The sequence below is a fragment of the Onychostruthus taczanowskii genome, unplaced genomic scaffold, assembly GCF_017590055.1.
Source record: "Onychostruthus taczanowskii isolate IOZ18803 unplaced genomic scaffold, ASM1759005v1 scaffold20, whole genome shotgun sequence".
Taxonomy (NCBI): Eukaryota; Metazoa; Chordata; class Aves; order Passeriformes; family Passeridae; genus Onychostruthus; species Onychostruthus taczanowskii.
The window spans coordinates 10053257-10074782 of NW_024499240.1; the positions used below are offsets into that span (position 1 = coordinate 10053257).

At 37.3% G+C, this 21526-nt stretch overlaps 1 protein-coding gene across 1 annotated transcript; it reads right to left on the bottom strand.

Moving 5' to 3' along the window:
• Positions 1-2516: 2516 nt before the first annotated feature.
• Positions 2517-20725, bottom strand: DYTN (dystrotelin). Its single transcript, XM_041403678.1, is given in 15 exon segments — positions 2517-2620; positions 3174-3645; positions 4284-4443; positions 6518-6588; positions 8264-8429; positions 10028-10173; positions 12317-12428; positions 13272-13435; positions 13781-13852; positions 14534-14622; positions 15185-15260; positions 15669-15681; positions 17297-17498; positions 18425-18550; positions 20707-20725. Coding segments are annotated over 15 exon segments (1992 nt in total).
• Between the last annotated feature and the right edge of the window lie 801 nt (positions 20726-21526).

Genomic DNA, 21526 nt, shown 5'->3' on the forward strand with positions numbered 1-21526 from the left:
GTATCAATATAAGAGAGTCTTCACTCACAGTCCCTAGAGCTACCAAGACCAGCACCTGTCAAAGAGTGTGAAGGGCTGGATGCCTCAGCCCAGGAGGATTGGTATTGGAGTAGAGCAGATGTTACCTGTTCCCATACACACCCAAGCTCTAGCAAATGTGAAACCAGACAGATTATCTGAACAGGTCCTGTGTAACTGAGAAGCATTTCCACAGGGCCCTTTGGGCAGCTGTTAGTGCTTCCACTTTAGATAGGTCCCACCTATCATCAACAGAATCCCTTAGGAAATGGCTCATGGCAGCTTTCTTCCTCCCTTCAGACAGAAATACCACCATGGGCCAAGACAGTATTTAGCTTAAATGACTTCACAATACTTCTCTGCTTCAGTAAGCTTCTTAATTAATAGGCTGTAACAAAATTCAGCCTTTGAGGCAATGGGCAGGAAAGGATGCAGAGGCAAGACTGACAAAACAGATCAATCTCTAGGACAGGTCACACTATGGAGAACATTTGGAAATTGTTGATGTAAAGAGGCAATCTGTGTTATTAATAGTTCTGAAATTAAAAAAAGGGGATGCAACTAACTACAGGTAAACCTGCAAATGATAGAATGCAAGTGATAAAAGAGTGTCCATATTAAAAAAAAAAAAAAAAAAAAAAAAAAAAAAAAAAAAAAAAAAGGAAGGGCTTTCAGTTTGAGATTAAAGTAGATCCGCTATACAGGAACATTTAAAAATGTCACTGTGTTTTAAGACAGGATATTGCCTCCTACCACTGTTCCTTATCAAATTCATGGCAGTGAACTAGGATTGTTTCCACAGATACTGTTCCTGGCTTACTGTTTCTCAGTCAGAGTGTGTCAGATGAAGGATGGGATATGTCGGACCATAATTCCCTCACTGTCAGCTGAACTGAATAACAACAAAATAAAGACCTTGTGATTTTGTTCCTTTCATTTTACAGGGATCTGTGAGCTAAACAACTTCTTAGCATGGAAAACAATTATTTAATCTTTACATAATGGCATGAAAAAACAATTCATGGTAGTTCAGGAATATCTGTTTGTAAGAATTTGTGCTCCAGGTCTGTTCAATGTTGCTTCAGACCAAACCAGCATTTGTCAGTTGCTACTCTTTCCAACCAAGTTTAATTCAGATGCCCACACTAGAAGGAGATTTACTTACTCATACTCATCAGAAGCTGATGGGTATCTTCCCATATTCAACAATTAGGTTCCTTGGATTGTTGTGTGTATCTCTTGGCACTGCCATATTGCAAAAGCTTACTACTAAGCTTCTACCTCACAGTATATTTATTTATGTTATGATATGGGTATATCCACTTTCTAATTACCTCATCACTATTTGTTCTCTGGGGCCCTCCCTCTTCCCTCAATCAGTTTCTTTTTTAAAAATGTTCACCCTCTTTACACTTCCTTTACTACAAACAAACCACTTGTTAGCTTCCAGCAGCATACCATTATTTCTTGCTATGAATTCTCCAGTGTTTGCAGTACGTGTAATTCAGGCCTCCTTTGACCAAAACTAGCAGAAAGCCTGAGGAAAGTTCATTAATCTCACTACCACAGTGTACGGTCTTTCAAGAAGATGGTTGAGGTGCTACCAACAGAAAATAAGATTTTTAGCCTCTTTAATGAGTCAGGCAGTCCCTTTATCTTGATGATTATAACTCATTCTGAAAAATACAACACAAGGAAAATCTATGTGGAAAATCTGTGTGGAATTCTGCTAAGCAGCTTTTCTTAAGCTCTATGTTTTTCATTAGCCTTTTCAATCACATCAGCCTAAACACTGTTTGATTAGATACAAAACAAAGCTTCAGAAAATTTACCTAACTTTTCTCCCAGAACTTCCAAAAATATTTTGTTTTCACCCAAATGAAATTTATTTTCATTGTAATCACAGAAAAAATCCTGTAAAAACTCAGATTGTTTTCTTTCTTGGAAGGCTGGTATCATTTCAGGGACATAATAAAAATCCTTAATAGTATGCAAATTTTCTTGAACCATGGTTTTGAGCATATATGAACATAGTTATTTACTATTTTTATGCACCTCCTGCCAAAGAATGACAGTAAATAACTGACTGTACATTTTTTTTCTCTCTGAAGTGGTATTGAATAATTTCAATTTCTCAGGTCTTTAAAATCCTTCTGTACATTACAGGAAAAAAGCGTTTTCCTTGTTGCTGACATCAACAAGAAATACAGCACCATTCCAAGGAAGTAACTCGGCCATGGGATATCAACAGCTAAAGAGAGAGAAATGGGCAATCGTTTGCACTGCCGAGGAAGTCACAGCATGGGAGCTGGAAATCACCAACAGAAAAGGAATATAGCTCTCCACAATGTTCCAGGTGAAGTCAGTAAATGCAGAAACCTGTCATGCTGTGTTATTACAGGCAACGTCTGAAACACTTTAAAGAGTCTCTTTTAAGAGACATGGCATCAATTACCTTAAGTAGTTCAGTGAAGTTGTAAGGTGAATGGTAGTTTCCATCATTTACAAGCTGGTGAAATTACTTGGTTGATGAGGTCAGAAAAGGACCTGCAAACATGCTCAGCTGTAGAGAAGAACTCCTGGTGCAAAGCAGTTTGTTGGGCTGAAAAGCAGAATAAATTTTAAGTCTTTCCAAGCTTTTGGATGCTGCCAGAGCACTAGAAAACTCTTAATGAATCTCTAAATTAACTCTGTAGAAGCACCAGCTTTTTCTGTCATATTCCATATTACATTCTCATTATCAAAAATGAGGTATCCTGAATGTTGAACAAAGCTCTGCTGTTTAAAATCTTTGCTTACAAAGGGATTTTATATTGCTGGAAGTCTTCTAGGACTAGAGTTATAGTTACAGTGTCATAGAAGTGGCAAGAGCAAAAACCTCTCATGCCCTCACCAGTTTAACTTTGCTCCTTAATTGACTACCAAGACTCATTATCTCTTTGGAGCTTTAAGTCATTCAGTTCCAAGTCAGTCCAACATTAGGGGCTATATTTGGAATATGCTCTACTTATATTATCCTACTCTATGGAATAATACTACAAAAGCTAAAGCAAGATTCTGAGTTTCCTCTGAGGGTTACATGATTATGAACAATATTATGGAATAAACAGGATGAAGGTAAGAAGACAGCGACAAGATGACTGGAGAACTTATACCTGGTTGGGTTTGGAGAGACAATGTATCCTTCAGTTTCATCATTAGCAATTCCAATTCCTCTCTGACTTCCTTCTCATCAGGTGGTATCTGCATTGCAGTGGGAATAAGAACTGTATTCCCCGTTCCACCAAGAGAGTTTTCTGTCAGTTTAGGCAGATATGTTTGTTTCTCTTTTGCTTGTTTATGCTGTCCCATAAAGGTTTTGTCACTCTGCAGGGACACTGACTCCCGTGGGTCATCTGAGAACATAAAGTCCACTGCAGTGGGAACCTCAGGTGTCTGTAAAAGCGGCATTGTATTTACAGAGTTTGGGGGATTCAAAGATTTCCATTCTGCACATGTTCTAGAAATAGGCCTTATCTGGGCAGGATTTAATTCACTCTGCATTCTCCTTTCCAACAGAACATGTGGATTTCTTGCCATTGTATTATGACACTGTGTGAAAGGTTGCTCTGATGACTGCAACATGGTCTACAAAAGAAAAAATACAGAAAATAAATTGTAAAAATAATTGGTATTTGAGTTTGCCAGTAGTACTAAACCAGTATTGCAGAAAATGCTACAAAAAAGCTGTAGGGGGAAAATATGTAAATATTTTCTGTGAAACAAGGGCCTTTTAAGAATCTCAGAAATAATTGTAATGATAAGAATCACTATAATTGAAAACAAATAAAATATTTTCTATAAGATGTCTGTATTACATCCCAGTAAAAGACAGCAATTAGGAACAACATTATATTTATTCAATGCCAGCACTTTGACTCTTCTCTGAAGAACAGACTGCACTGAAGTATCTAACACTTCTGTTGGAAACTCTTATTGGAATAATCATTATTTTCATTGCAGTAGTATTTAAATATGCTAACACTGATATCTCTGCTAGATGCCAGACATGCACAGAATCACAAGAAAATACCTACTACAAAGACCTTATCTGCTTTCTCTGAAGAGAAGAACCTAAGGTGACTGAAAATACAATTAGAAAGTGCATGAAATGGTATTAAGAGTGCTGGTCTACAGGAAAAGTAGTTCTTAGTGTTCAGTAATGGCTCATAGTTGTGACAATTCTTTATATATATATATATATATATATATATACATCACTACACCTTTACTTCTTCCTTCATGTGCTGCAGTGTCATTTGCAGCTTTTCATGGCTTACTCTCAGTCTTTGCAGTTTTGCCTCTATTTTGCAGCTTTTTTCTTCCTGGCAGTTATGAAGAAATTGCATTTTGTCCTTCCATTTGTTGAACTGCTTCTTCATGTACCTGCCAGAGATACAGGAGGGTGGGATTTTTGATAGACCAGACATACACAAATATATGCATTCATGGAAACGAGCAAACACTGTAGCACAAACTTTATCCCCTTTACTAGTTCAGGAAATTTTTGTCAGCTTTGGGATTAGAGGCCAATATTTCAGAAGTTGGACTGTATCCATGGAATTAGCAAGGTCATGAGTATTCCAGGTGCGGAAATATGAGAGTAGAACTGAGTAGAACTCTAGCCAAGATTGTACCTTGCATCTTGGGGTTTTGCCTTTCCCACAAAGGTGACTGCAACAAAAGAGACAATAGCAGTCTCTCTGTATAGGAGCAAACTGCTTATAGCAACTCCCTGACCTGCAAAAGATTCCCATTACATGCCTGGGCAACAATGAAGTAAAAGTAGGTTCTGCCTCTTTGATAGCATTTCTTCTTGCTCGTGGTATTCTCTGCAGTTTCTTTAATGATACCAATAGCTTCTGCACAGGTCACTTGTCCTTGAAAAGACACTCTGATTTTTGCAATCAGAAGTGCCACCTTCCCATGTACAACAGAGATTTAGAAATTACCTAAGAGTAATTTCTAAAGAGTGTGTCAGAGCACAGTATGACAGAAATACCACCCATAATTCTGTTTTAGTGATTTCTCTAAGAAGTCAGGGTAGAAATAGTTTTGCTTTCCTCACAGCTGAGGTGCAGACAGTAAAGTTTGTTAACACTACAGTAATAAACCAACTGCTTGTATCACAGATCTGAAACAGTTATCTGCCATGCTTAGTTACATTCAGAAGTTCACCTGATTCACTTCCTTGTGGTAATGCTTTGACTTAGAGAAAACAGCCCCATTAGTTTCACTTGAACTATGCAAGACTTGTCTGAATGGGACAGCAAGTCGGACCATTTAAAATTAAAATTGATACTACAGTGGTCCCTTATAACAACGCTTAAGGGCTCCTCACTGTAAAATGCTGTCCTCCTTCAACTAACTCAGAGTCCAGTTCTGAGAACAAACAGGTGAATGCTGGAAGTCAGTCCACAAACAAGAATAAAGAGCTTCCCATGAGTAATGTGATTCATTCACCCAGGTCCATGATAAGCTCTGGGTCAGAGCAGCATTATAGGAGCAGGCATCCCAAATATCCTCTCAACGCTTGCTAATCTAAAAGAAAGCTGAAGATCTTTGCCATATCTCTTTATTTTCCCAAGTGAGAACAGACTCACAATGAAACTGAAATTGTTTAGCTCTAATCTTGGAGTGCCCTTTTGTGAACTTGGAGCAGCAATTGTACTTGCAATGAAAGAGAACAGGAACAGAGAGAACTGAACATACTGAAAAAAATAAAGAGAGTAGATTCAGGATTGAATTCTACACTTCACTGTAATTCCATCATTTTCAGTGGTCATAGGCATGGTTATAGAGAGCGCATTTATATACAGCTACAAAAATGAAGGGGGGGAAGGCAAAAATGCAAGTAAAAGGTAAGCATCATAGCTCACACACCAACTTCTCCCCTGCCATGTCACCCAAGCAAACAAGCCTCCCAAGAGATTTTTAATTTAGGAACTAATATTTTACAGTGTCAAAGATTTGACTATCAGAAGGAACTTCTGTGATTAACTGTTATACCAATAGTTATTGTATTCATCCTATTAATCTCTGTTTGATGTACAGCACATTTTTTAGAAATAAATTCTACTTTGATTTAAAAGCTTCATGCAAATTATGAAATTTCTTTTGATTAAGCCTTTTTCAGAGAAAATTTTGAAAAAGTATGCTATTCTGACATTGTTATGTGGATGAATGTCTTTTTGTCTAAAATTCCTTTCAGAAATGTAAACTAGCATTTGCAGAAATGCCGATGAAAGCAAAACAAAAAATGTTTTGCTTTGCCATTGTTTTTCCAGTGATCTTCACATAAAATTTTTGTTGCGGAGTTTTTATTATTCATCCTCATTTGATAGGATTTTTTACAATCTCAAAATCTCCAAAGTATGGAAAAATCATCTGTCTTCTAGCCCTCCAGCTGGAGCATAAATGCCCGCCAGTCTTCACTGAGTTTACTACTGCATTTACCTACCTGCTGTCACTGTGAATGCTTTTAATGGACTCATGCATTTTTAACACATCTGCTTCAAAAGAGGCTATTGCCTAAAACAAAAAGAAGTATCTGTTCATAACTTTATCAGCAATAGCATTTCATTTTTATACACAATTTTTATTATAGGAGTGCATGGCAAATTTTGGATCTGGTGGATCTACAGATGTACTAGTTAACCTTTTTAGTTTAATGTATTACAATGAACTGATGCATTAATGTATTTCTAATGGCTGGAAATTTTATTTAGAACAAATTCTTTGTTCTATGACAAATTTAAGTGTACGAGAATTTGTTTGAAATTAGAACAAAATCCAAATTCCCAATTTCTGCAAAATGGAATATTCTTATTTGGGAACAATCTCTCTCAAGTCCCACAGCTGCTTTGAGACAGGGAGATGTTGAGAGAGACTGTATGTAGAAGAGAGAAGAGAAACTCTTGGTCTTTAAATGGAAGTAGCATTCTCTGGGGCATGCAGAGAACAGTAGCCCAGAAGTCAGGGAGACAAACACTTTCCAGCTAAGTTACTTTTGAGGCATGATATAAGTTGGGCAGGAATCAGAGCTGCCAGGAAATTATGAGACTAAGAGCTGGATGACCCAAGACCTCCATACTCATAGATTCTATTAAAAGCGATCATTGGACTTACTGTCCACATCTTTTCAATCAAAGTGGAAATAATCTGCACTATAAGATCTTAGAAATCAATATAAAACTGCTCAAAAGAAATTTTCAGCCACGAAAGAAAATAAACAAAGAGCAATGCACCTGACAGAATCCCAGCACAGGGATGCAAGTCCTGTCCTGCTGTTTTCTAAAATGACAAATGCCAACCGTCAAAATTCTATGTTTAAGCAATGTCTGCCCACAACATCTCGTGCAGATATCTGCTGGCTAGCACTGTACCTTGAGCTGGGCAGCAGAGTTCTAAAAGACAGGTCTTCCAAAGGGCAACACAGGATTAGCAGCCAAAGGAGTGACCTGATACACAGAGGCTAGTTCTGTGTTACTGCACCCCTTGGCTCCTGGGAAGAACAAGATGAGTGGATGACACAAACTGGTTTGAATACAGCCCAGTGTTCCCTGTATTCTGAGTAAGTGCAGAGCTACCAATGTCTCAAAAAATATAGAGACAAAAAACTGCTATGTACTTTTTTAAGCTACACTGTCCTACCCACTCTTTTAACATTGTTTCTTTGGAGGAACGCCGGGAATGGATTAATAGAGACCTTTTGTGCATTAGCTATTTTAGCTGGAGTGGACATTGCTCTGGGTTTATCCTAAGAGGGCCCATTCTGTCATCTTGCTATTTCCATGGCAACAAAAATGGCCTGAGTCTGATAAGAATTCAGGCATTCTTCTTTGACATTTGCTTGCAGGAGGAAGACATGATGGCCTTTTTTACTGTCAGAATAGCAAGAGGACTCCAGACTCATCTAGACTTTAGCATGCGACTCTATGACATCTCAAAAAACCCCAAAGCAGATATTCTTACAGGTGCTTCTGAAGGTCATGAAGGTCAAGGAGTTAGTCACTTATCTTGGGAAGATAACAAATTTAAACCTCACTAAGTTTTCAGAGCCCACATTTTTCACTGTAAGTGAGGAATTAACAGAAACGTGAAGCTGCCCATTACATTTTCATTGAAATTAGAAGGCAATTAGATAATTAACTTGCCAGGTCTTCTTCACAGCTTTAGCACTACTACTGCTTCATGTTTTGCTCACCTGAGCTATTGTCTTGCCTTGCTCTGGTGTCTTGTTATTCTCACTCTTCTGCATTACAGTCCTGTTTTCAGGTATGAACCTGGGTGACTCTGGGACACAGTTGTCCGCTGGGAAAGACACATTTTCAGGACCAGGTAGTGATGAAGCACTGAATTCCACAGGAGGACTATATACCAACAGAGAAGTAATGAGTAGAGAAAGGATCAGGACTCACATGGTTTTTTTACCCAGGAAGATCCAAATGCAGAAAACTAATGCAGTACAAATAGACAGAGAGGTGTGCTATTGACTAAACAAGAAGTAAAGTTTAACTATGCCTGCTGGAATATTTTGGTTGAAATAATGAAATTTCTGAAAACAAATTCCACTCTTCCAACAGAATCTCAGCAACAGGTTCTACTTTCCACCCATTTATTCTCAGTGCAATTTGCTGCTTCTCTTTTTTGCTCCCTTTAGCCAAGAGTTAAATATATTAGGAAATTCAACTACAAAAAAATAGCAAAATATGCTGCTGTTCAGTCCATCATATGCTAGGAAAAGCCTAGATATTTATTAACCCCTCAGTGACACCTGTAACAGCAACCCGAAATTCTTTTTTGTCTAATTACTACCCAAGCAGTAGGTAAGCAAATCCCCACAGAATTAAAGATAAATCTTGATTGATTCCAGAAAGATAAATTCCATTCAAAATGATTAAATATTGTTTTGTTGCTGAATGCAGGACAGGAAATACTAGCAAACAAAGATGTTTTGCATTTCACCACGTTCTCAAAAACAAACACTGAAATAATATTCTCTGTGAGGATCACTGTAACTATCATTGATTGGTCTTATAGTATATAAAAAATTGTTTTGTGACTGAAAACTTATCAGAGTAGCACAATCCAGATTGATAAACAGATTTTTCTCCTCCTTCACATAAAGATGAAATCAATTATTTTAGAGAGGACTGACCATTTTCCCCCTGTTTCAGCCTCACTGTAGTCTCATTGGGAGAACACATGAGATGCAAGACAGTTGCTAGATCTTTATACAAATAGGAAGGAATCTCACCCTTTGTATGTTTTTAGTGCTAATCTCCTATAACCATTCCCTTCAGTTTCTATACCTAAGTATCAACCAAAATCTTATAGCAAAGAAGGAGAAACTATTGGGTAAAATCTCAACATAACCTCCAATGCTCATTACTACCACTGTGATAAGTGGAAATACAGTAATGACTTTAAATATTACCCAAAGCACACAAAAGAACTGCTCTGAAAGAAGAGGAATGGTAAGATCATCTACTTGCTATTGTGAGTGATTCCACACATCTGCAATTTAGTAGGACTTGAGTAGAATGCCTGCCAGTGAATGCACTGTGGGTCACATGTGGAAAGTATTCACAGTTAATTTCCAATGGATTTCTCACAGAGGAGGTGCTTAAGAACCCATGCAGTTGTAAAGGTAGTAAATATTTGCAATGCTTGGCCCTAGACTGAGTATAAGAAATGGAACAGAGTGAAAAATACAACATAAGGAAGGAGGGAAGCAAAATACAAGCCTGTTATATAAGACAACTGATCATTAGGTTGTCAGCATGGTAACCATAGTTAAGCTACAGAACAATGTGCAGCAACTTCTCAGTTATTCTTTCCCTTTTGAATAGAAAAATCATGACATGGTATCTGTCATAACAAAATCCCTTACTCAAAGGACATAATCAAGCAATATCCCACAGCCTGACATTCAGAGATTATAAATTCATCTGACACCAAAACTCACAAAGTCTTTTTGTGAGCAGGGATGTGCCTCTCCTCCACTGATTCCAGAGCTGTCCTTCTCTGAGCCTCTTTTCTTCTGCAGCGCTCTTGAAACAGGTTGCTCCTGATGGTGCGGAGAAAGTGCTTTGCGTTCGCCTTTGCTGACATCTATTGGAACGAGGGATAATAAAGAAGAAAGTGACTTTTCAAACAGGTACTGCCCAGAAACAGACATAAACAGACATGCTTCCAAAGCAAAGGTCCATCTGTTCATCATCTGGTGAGGCTCATGGCTGCTATCTGAGCCCTAGAAGGGGACCTGAGGTGGGTAATGCTGCAGGAGCACAGGCAAGAGCAGCTCCAATTCTTTTAGGCAAAATACTGAGTATATCAAAGTCAGGCAGCCTGGAAATGCCTAAACACAGGATTTTGGTAGTTACAATGATTAAGCACACAGTCACAACAATAATTCTGCTGACTAGTATCTAAGGAAGAAATACTTTTATGCTTGTATAAAGCATTTGTAGATATAGTCTCATGGCTCACATCCTCCTCTCACAGAATACAGTAAAATACACATCCATTTATCACAGGAGTGTCAGGCTCATGTCAGACTAAGCTCAGTAGCTGTGTTATTGGAGGACACCAACCAATTCTGCCCTAGGTGACTGCTGCAGAACAGGGGGTGAGCCCTGACAGACTGAACAGGAAAACAAAGAAAACACACCACACGCCTCCTAGTGCTTCTCAACGTGGTAGTAACACTACCACAAGATGTCAGCACGGTAAGGAAAAACTGCCGATATTTCAAACCCCCACTCAGCAGCTCAATCCCTGATAAAGACAGTGTGAAAACTTACCCAGACAAGGACAGCATCTGCTAAAAGTGGAAGGTATGGGGATAGGAACTTACTGCTGATTACTTTATGTCCCATACAACAGATACAAAAATGGTATCTGTCATAGTGAGTAGCTTATCTTTTAAATTTTGATATAGATTTTGGCCTATATTGTAATATTTGGCCTATAAAGTAATATTTACAGAGTTTGTGTTAGAGTAGGGCTTCATAAAGGAAACCTAAGTTCAGTGATTCAATTGCAATTCTGCAGCAACAATGTGGCTGCAATCCAGGCTGCAACATCTCCTGCCTTCATTTGTCTCTTGTCCTTCCTTCTGGTGCTTCTACAAAGACACATTCCCATTCACTCTCAATTCACACTAATTTTAAGGTCTCTGATTAGAAATATCTTAATGAGGAGTTTAGTTAACTCTTGATTTTCCTACTTTCTCACAGATGGAGTATGAGGAAGAATATTTGGAGGACTGAACTGTTCTTTTTCATGCAGATATTGAGCATCCAGATATAATTTCTCACAATGTTAGCAATAGGGTTTTGTTTTCAGAAAGAGAGCAATGAAGTGGCAAGAGTTTAATCCTACCTCAGACAAAGGATGACTACAAGAGGAGTCTAACAGTCTTTAGTTTTAGTGCAGACGCTGGCTGCCCAGGTATCTTTCACATTAACTGCAGAGGATTGGGAAGGAGAACAGGAAGTACAGGTTTCTAGGGAAACTTTCCTAAGTGCTTTTCGGCACATTTACTGGAACAGAAGGATACTGTTATACAGATCCACAAAAAGCCCATCTGCTGCTGTGTGCAAGATCTGGAATCTCCTGCTTAAAGGAGAAGCTGGTCTTCCAAATACAAATTCCCAGTGTTGTATTTTGCCACTAGTGTGATGATAGCACAAGTTGCCTCTGTAACAGAGTCCAGGTATGTGATCTTAGTTGGGCATATGTTGCCTCTTTGTGCTGTATCCCTACCTGACAGAGACAAATGAGTCAGAAAAGTTTACAATCAAGTGGAAAAACTGAAGACATTCAGAAAAGAGAGAAAAAGAAAGACACGTCATGTAGGACTTTGTATAACTTCAGGATTAATGAATTTCTGGATGAGTTTGCATTGGGATTGGGATGAAGAAGCATTGGGACATTGAGGGGATTTTTCATTGGTTTAAGGATTATCTGCTAACAGAAAATTTGCCATAAAACTCCTTAAGATGAAGACTTGCACTGGGATATTTCACAGCTCTATTCAGTTACTTCAGAACAGAACACTCATTCTAAAGTTAGAAGCCTGCTTTTGTCCCTTCCCTGTGTCCCTGTTCCCAGACTAATAATGCTAATATGTCATGGCCATTATGGCTAATACACACATAACTTTGAAATGCTTGTAGTTCAAGAATCTACTGCCTACTTGCCTCCATGAAGAACCTCAACAGGGAAATGAATCAGTACAATAGGATTCTACCTGCACACAGTGTTCCACAACAGGATGTGATCTCTTATGTGGTTTGCAGAGACAGCCAGTGAAAAAGCAGGCTTGGCAAAGGTCAAAATTGAGGCACTTTAAACAGCAATACCTGTGAGGGAAAACAAAAGGATTTCTTTACCTCCCCACAAGTAAGAACTTGGTGTAAGTAAGCTTGATTACTGGAAACCCAGATCCCTGGGCTCTGAAATTCAAAGTAACATCTTCATTAGAATAAATTACTTTCCTCAGCATTTTGTGAATTCAAGTTATTTTGCCCAAATGATTGAGGACTTTTCTCTGAACTCACCAGTGGTTTTGATTTTATTTATTTGCTGCATTGAAATGCAGTCCATGGAAGAAACTGTTGTTCTAGCACCATTTCCCATTTTTCAGAATGCAGTTACAACTGCTTTCATATGCTTCTTACACACCAGCTTATCTCTGTTTGCTGCTTCCATGGAACTGTAATATTGACAGAGGATACATAAACAAAAAACTAAAAATACAATAAACTAAATCTGCAAGCTTACAATTAGTGAGAATATAGTAACAGTAAAATGTTTTTCTGAGCATTCTGGTCGGATGATAATGGATAGTGTTCTTTTTATACCACTCTGCCATTTTATAACATTACTTAGATGACTAAGATGCTAAGATGGAAAACTTAACAAGCCAGTTGATAAAATTGGTTACAGGAAAAATAACTAAGAAACGAGATACACAGGTTGACTTTACTTTTGGACTGCCCGTTTACCTTTGGCGAGTATTCCTGTTTGTGCCAGTGAGTTAAAGAGAAGCAGGATGAAGGCTTGTGCAGTGGTTCTCTCTATCCCTCTTTTCCTGGTTAAATTAGATTACATCCAAAGCTTGTTATTTAGTACATCAGTTACAGCCTGTAAGGTATGCAGATGGTAAGAACTAATTTTGTGGATGCTAAAGACCACTGACACACCTGATGTCTGTAATGGGGAAAACTTTGCAGACTCTGCATCTAGCTTGGTGGGAAACCATTTCCATGGCTGATAATCTGTAACATGTAGGGAGCCACAGGAAAACAGCAGGCTCTGATCTCAGCCAAGACAGGAATTTTTCTTCAACAATAGCTGCATTCAGAACCTAGAAAAAATACATGTCTCAAGCCCATATACACTTAAAAAAAAAAACTGGTGGGTCATATACATCTCTAATAAAAGCTCTGATATTGGATTTTGCTGGCATAAATTTTCCATTCATGTAAAATGTTACTGGGTTCCAAAGGTTTTGGAATAAATGTGAGAGTCCTCAGTAGTATCTTACTGAGCATCTTTTCTATGGATACAAATCCTCCCATACTGTGAGACTGATGATCAGGCCTGCTTCTTAAAAGTAGATACTTGGGGATGTTATATGGTGATACACTTGAAGTTTTAATCAATCAGCAACATTCAGAATAATTTCCCAGGACATCAGAATTTCACTCACCCCATGGAAACAGCCATGAATCGCGATTTCCACACAAGACAGAGTGCAGCCTTCTCCCACAATGGCTGGGATCTACATCAAGAAGAAAGGCTCAGAAACACCTCAATAAAAAACAGATGTTCCCATCATGCTCTGCTGCAATGGTGACAGCACACAGATGGTGAAGTATCTGTAGCAATGCCATTTTACACACTATTCTGAAGAAAGCCCGTTCATATTCATGCCATCAGTATGCAGTTTCACAGTTCAGGGTGCGTCAGAATGATTTGTTTCCAACTCACTTAGTGTAATGGATAAACATAGTATATTTCCACAGCATACTACTGAAGGACACTGAGTTTAATTCCCAGAGGTCATTTTCAGATCCCATTTTCAGCACCAGTTCAGCTGGAAATAGTTGTATGCTAAGACAACTTGCTGCAATTGCAAGCTATTCTAGTGAGTACAGACATCTGAAGTTTGGAGTTGCTTTAGGAACAGTTGTATCCAGCTGTTTCCAGGACCTGTAAGCTCAGGCAACAAGAATGCACACAGGTATTCACTAATGAAACTGGTTATTTTGAAAAAAAGGACAGAATTTGATTCTTTTACCTACTTTGCATGATAGCTCCCTATGTCCACAGTGTCCTATTAACTTCAGTCCCATAAGGTAATCAAATATAAAAGAAAGGTATCAATCATGAGGGGTTTTCTTCTGCTAAGTTAGTACAATCCTACAAAATCTGTTGAGTAACAGCACTGCACTGACATTACCTGATTTAAATCTGTTAGAAGGCTTCTCAGGGCACTACAGGTAATCAAGGTCTCCGTCCCATCAGGGACAGCATAAAACTGGAAGAAAGTTGAAAATAAGGAAAAAAACCCTGGAATTCTGGCAGAGCCTGAACTGTCTTCAAGCTGTATTCAAACTGCTATGGCAATTGCAGTCTAACAAATAAACCCCTCCAGAAAGTTTCACTATATTATGTACCTAACAGGCTCTCAGTGACTGCTGTGACCATAGCTCTCCCTACAGTGAGGAAAAGAGAAGGAAAGCAAGGAAAAAAAGCAATGAACTCATTCTTACAAAACTAGGAAAAATATTTAAATATGTTTATACAAGAAGTGTTCTATTTAAATTGTGAATTGCTAATTTAAAACCATGGGGTTTCTGTTCTTTTCTGCTAGGCAAATAGGAGCTCTACTTAAACGTCACTATAACGTCTTTTGAGGCTCACTATTGCAAAGATGGCTACAGATATTGATTGGAAAGCATTATTCTGCATCAGCCTTTCTCAACAACTAAGCAGTCAACATAATTTACTTTTTTCATGGTGGAGCTTTTATTAAAAAAAAAAAAATACAGTGGAAATTTTCCTCAATGTTCAGTATTTCAGATAGCATATAAAATCATACATTTCCCACCTCTGTATTTAGCCAGTAAAGCATCTCCTGAAAGGGAAATTAGGGCAGCTGCAGCAGATCTAGTTTGACATACTCTCTTCCAGATCTAGAAAAATGAAATAAGTTACACTATTTTCATTCACTGAGAATAGAAAGACTAAAACATCAAAAGAATGTCTTCCTATGTAGGAAGAAAATTTCAAAACAAGTATCCTTTTATATGTATAAATGTCACCAAAGTAACATTCCAGTGATATTTTATTTCTAGAACCCTTTGTCACTGAACATAACTGCAGAGTTAACTGTTCCAAGATACCATGCAATCATAAAACAAAAAGAAAACAGCTCCTTCAGAGACTTCACATTCCAAGTAAAATGTAATTTTACCTTTACAATGTGCATTCTAAAAAAAATCTTCCCTTTTTGTTATGGAAAGCCTTCCCAAATACAGTACTGAATAAAGGATACAATCTAAGTTTTCACATATATCATCAGGCAGCTCCACTGTGGCACCAGATCTGCACTAAGCTTCTCCTGGGCTGATTACATTTAATTTCACTGAAACTCAATTTAATGAAAAGGATATATGCAGGAGCAGGACATTTAGTTTTGACTGTCAGATAATAAATAATGTAGATTAATTTAGAACAAAATTTTGTGATATAGGCACCTAATGAAAAACACAATTATTTTGGTGAAGACAATGCAGACATTAATCAGAAACCACAAATCAGGAAGCCACAGAAATCTATATTTAAGATATTACTTTTGCAAAGATTCAAAATATCATTACATGAAATTGTCATCAAGAGTCTTAAGATAAACCCACACTGTGTAAAGCTGCAATATAGACTCTAAAATATGAACTGCATGGGAAATTGTTGTTTTTCCAGAAATTTCAAAGAAAAAACTCCAAGACTAAAGCTGAAATACACAATCAAACACCCTTAAGATATTTATGTAAGCTTATCAAGTAAATACCACAAAAAACATGGAAAATTCCTATGTGCTCCCTCTATTAAATACTTTCCAGTGTTAATAGTGGAGAATATCACTCTATAGATAAAACATTATTAGAAAATTATAAGAAGCTTTTTCTATCTTATATACCTGTTGAGAAACTTGTGAAATTCTTTTTAAAAAAAGAAATAGTAGCAAAAAGAAAATGACACTCCCAAGACAGTACTAAGAAAACAGACTAAAAGACTAAAATAGTACTGTTAAGAAGATTCTTCTAAATCATTCCCTGCAGCACACAAAAATTACAAAATACTCTTGATATTTCTAGCTTTGTTTCTTAATACAGCATTTATTCTTAGCCTTAACTGATTTTTTTACAAAAAAAAATTCATAAAGTGGGACCTTAAGCTGTAGTCTTTGTGTGAGTAATGAATAATGACTCAAGAAAAAGTCCTTCAGACCACTTACATGATGTAGAAGGAAAAAATTTCACCTATGGTAAATAACTTGTACAATGAACCTAGTCTTTGTCTTTTAAATCTGATACAATCACAAACCAATCCTGCCTTTAGAGAATTAATTCATTACTTACAAACAATACATAAGAAAAATACACTCTGTGAGGTCTTTCCTTATTATTTTCAGAAACTTTGCCATTCACTAAGCTGCTCAGCTTAGTTATGAGACATCAATTTTGTTTCATAATTGGTAGATGAACTTTTTAAGCTTGAGGAAAATGAATAACAAAAAGTGACTGGAAAATTCCTGACCTGTGCATGGTACTGTTTTCCAGAGGCAAATATGGATTCATTTTTTAGGAGTGTATCAAAATATCTCGAAGTCAGAAGAGCTACTCTGTAAAGCTGTTCAGAGAAAAAGTCAGCATAGACTAGCAAAAGGCTGGATTTCCAGATAGTTTTGGGAACATTTGAGCACCGTGTTTCTGATGGAGTTTTGTGCCTTATATTCCTACAGCTGAACTACTCCTAGTTTTTATACAAAGCGTAACAAATCAAAATGGGAGACTTTCACACAGAAATGGTGTGAGTGGTAGAAACAGACTTAGTCTAGCAATACTTTGGGTGGGAGCTATATGATCTTTAAGGTCCTGTCCAAAAACACATTCTTTGGCTCTATGGTACTTCACAATGGATCTACATTTCTTCTTCTCACCTGTCATACATGGCAATCAGTAGGCCCAATGTGAATTCAGCAGCTCTTGGATCTACCTTGCCTGGTTTTTCTAACCTTGCCCTTTGGAACAGCTTCATAAACATTCTAGTGATTTGCTGAGTGTTCAGAGAAATCCGCTCTTCCCTCTGGCTTTGTTCACTTGATAGGATGTGCTGAATCAGAGAAATGTCAATCAAATCCACTGTGGGAGAATTAAGGAAGAAATGAATGAGGATCCCTGCCTTTTCATGAATGGAAGCATGACTATTTTTTATCAGAAATGCCTAGCTAAGACAGGCCTGTAAAATGAAGCCTAAAACAGTACACCACATAAAAAGAAAACCAGTACCTGTGGTACTTCCACATTGACACAGAGCATCAGGCAGATAAACTATATCAGGACTGAGACCAGACTAAATGTATTCATAGAAAAGCATCCCCAAATGAAAGAAATATGTCCAAGGCCAACAAACTAGTCACCTTCTCTGTTACCCTGAAGACCTCACTTGCAATATTGTGCATTTTCAGCACAAATAAAAAAATCAAGATTTTCATGAAATTTAGCTCAATATGGAATTTACATCCAGTAATTTCAAAGTTGGCTAGGTGACCAGGACTTTGTTGCACAACTCTCTGCTTGCACTGAATTCTCCCTCACTTCAAAAACAAGAATGAATGAATACTAACCAGGCATTTTCTGGCCTATCATGTTCTATTTTGCTCGCATTAATTCTTATAGTCCAGTCAATGCATTTTCCATAAGAAATTATGGAAAATAAATCAGCTCCTAAGAAACACATTCGAATTTGACTTTTCATGAGCATAATAATACACAGATAGATTAATAATTGTCAGTGATGTCTACATAGTATTGCTGCAGATTGTAAAAATAATTTGATTCTCATAATTTTAAAATTTCACTAATGTATTTCCATTGACATTTAAAAGGGAAAAAAATCAATTTGTATATGAAGCACTATTTAGATCTTAAGTGTTCATAATCCATTCTGAAACTCCAAGGTAGAAAATGAGAGAGCAAAGTAGCATAATAACTCATGGTGACAGCAAAGCAAATTTTATACAGATTTTTGTCCCTGTAAAAGCATAGGATTCTCTTTGACTAGTAACACTGGCAAAGACTTTGTACTGAGCGTAGTTTTAGGGCTGTTCTGTATACATTATATATATACATGAGCTACATGTATACATGAGCTACATATGATATACATGAGCTCTCAACATCATTGAAGGCCTCTGTGAAAGAAAACAAACACATATTACAATAGAGTGGTTCATTCAAAACTAACTAAAAATCAAACCAACCAAATTTGGAGTTTTGAGTTGATCAACACTCTGAAGGAAAATTTTGGGGGAAAAAAAAAAAGAAAACAAAAAGAAAACATTTTCTTTTTTTTCAAAATAACTGTGGGGTGAACAGTCTTCTTGTAAACAGTGGCACAACTTCTTGCAAAATCAGAATTTAACACAGAGAGCACATCTGTTTCTTTGGGAATCAAGTTTATTCATATATCAGAACAAGGCCTATGAGGGTTATGCACTGCACAAACTTTTAGCCAAGATCATAATGAAATAATATTTCTTCACACAAATAGGTTTTTTGATCAGATATTCTCTTCTTCAAGGAACAGTTTGTGAGTTTGCACAGCAGGGATATTGTTTTGGATGCATATTGTTTCAAGCACCAAACAAATCTTCTGTCAAGATCGACATGTGGGTCTCTTGCAGAAGAAGACAAGCCCTTTACCAGAGCAAATTACTTTTGACATCTCTGTTTAGCAAACCCACTCAATCTGCTTGACTAAATCCCATACCCTTATATAATTTCAGCTTATTTCTTTCACATCAATAAAGGATGTTTTTCTGAGTGGAAAGTAAGAGAGGCTGACCATGACCTATACCCAATACTTTATACATACTTAGAACTTCAAGACCAAAAACAAGGCTTGTTCACTAAAGGTCAGAAACTAGAAAGGGATTTATCAGTTATCCTTCTGTCCTCAGAGACTCTTTTCTCCCTGTACTTCAGAGAGAGCTACATACAGTTGATTAAGGCTAAAGATAAGCAATAAATATATATAAATGAGTAGAAATAGCTCACAAATTACTTCACCTGTTCAGTCTGGAAAGGTGCCAATCTGTGTGTAATGGTTTAAAAGAAATACTCCAGATTAATATTAATAGTCAGCAAATTATGGGCTCTTCTGGTTCCCAGATGCTGCCTAAGCTATAGAAAGATGCCAATAACTGCTATACCATCTGTTTAGTCCTACTCTTGTCATACTATGTTTTGTGATATTATTTGGAGATGCAGTGTAGCACGTCATACAATGTGAAAAATGAGTTTTGACTTCCACGTATCATCAGTTCTCTTTCGTCAATAAACTGATCCAAAGCCCTTTTGAAAGGAACAGAACAACTCCCATAGTTTTCATTAGGCTATGGATTAAGTTCCAAATGCTTATTCTCAAATACAAATGCTAGAAATATACACACGATTCAACTCAAACACCTTCCATGTACAAGATGATTTTGAAATTGAAGGGAATCTGTTTTAGTAGCCATCTGCTACTTAATTCTAGTCCACCCTTAGAAACAAAATGTAGCCTCAAAGTAGGGCATTCTGTGCCTGTCAAGCACAGTTCCAGAATTAGCTTGTGAGGACACATACATAAAATAGCAAATCATTTTAGAATTATTACTGATGAGAGGCTATTTAGGGACATTAAAATCTTTCATTTTTCAGAGGAAAGGGACTTCCCCTCTGGACAGAAAACCAGCATGTAATCATTCTGCCGTGGGTCAAATTTCACCTCAAGTAATATAAATGCCCTTTGTTGAGAAGCTGACAAAGGAGCTCCTACACACATAGAAATGTGCTAATTCCTGACATCTTCAGCTGGTTACCTGCTATTCTGCATTTTGAGGTATTTGCTCCGTGGCAGATGAGGTGTCCACTGAGATTTTGCATTCAAAAAGGGAGTGTACGGCCACCTTCATGCCTATTCCAAAATATGCAAAAAAACCTTAGCATTTATTATAAATTAGGGATCATGGCCCTGTGTGCCTGACCATTCCACAAGCCAATGTGATAGCAGCAAGGAAATGCCTGGACATCCAGCAATACAGGTAGGACATCACAGCTGTGTAATTTGTCATTTACATGCCACAACACAGAGATTTTCAAGGTACCAATGTGATAGCAGCAAGGAAGGTGCCTGGACATCCAACAATACAGGCAGGACATCGCAGCTGTGTAATTTGTCATTTACATGCCACAACACAGAGATTTTCAAGGTGGCATGATTTCATTAAAATTCAGTAGTTTCTGTTCAAAAAGACATAGAAATGCCTTTTGAGAAAAGTTGGGGAAATATAAGAAAAATCCTTACCCTGCAAGTCTGGATCCATTTGAAATTAACAGATGGCATTAGGCATTCTATAACACAACAAACCAAAGTGTAAAACCACATATTCTAGACAGAGACATATTGAACCATTCAAATAAACCTTTTAATCTGAACAATTCACTGGATGCATTTCAGAAATTAAATTAAATTAACCAGAATTACATTAAACAAAATAGTTTTGGTGCCATTTGCAGACAAATGCCAGCAAATTGCAAGTTCTCTGCTCAGCACAAAATAGGAGTAATTCAAGCAACTGCAAAATTGTAGCAGGTCAAAACCAATCCTCAAAACAGTTTTAAGTACAGGAAATGAGATCTTTCACTATTAAGAGCCCAGTGTTTACATTCAGGATTACCATATGGTCCATAGCGTACAATTTCAGGTCACAGAGGGCATATCGGCACCAGACTCTTCCTAAGATTCACTGATTGCAATTACTCAAAAGTATTTTCTAAAAATTTCAAGCAAAACTAAAGTTTTAGGCTGAGCTGACATTATTTCTTATTGAGCTGATATGAAAGGGGAAAAGGAAGCTTAACCATGAACCTACTTAAATTAACAACTGTGAAAGCAAAAGTAGTTATGTCACTGTAATAATGGAAACTGAATGTCTCCTCTCAGGATTTATTTCACTAATGCTTTAAACAACATTATATTTCCAATCACAGAAATAAAAATATGAATTAACTGTAGTAACTATCTTTCAGCTAACACTGCAGTTGCAAAACACTACGTATAATAGATCTAAGAAGACTCCAAAGGCCATCTATATGGCTCATTGTGCAGAACACAGGGAAAGTTT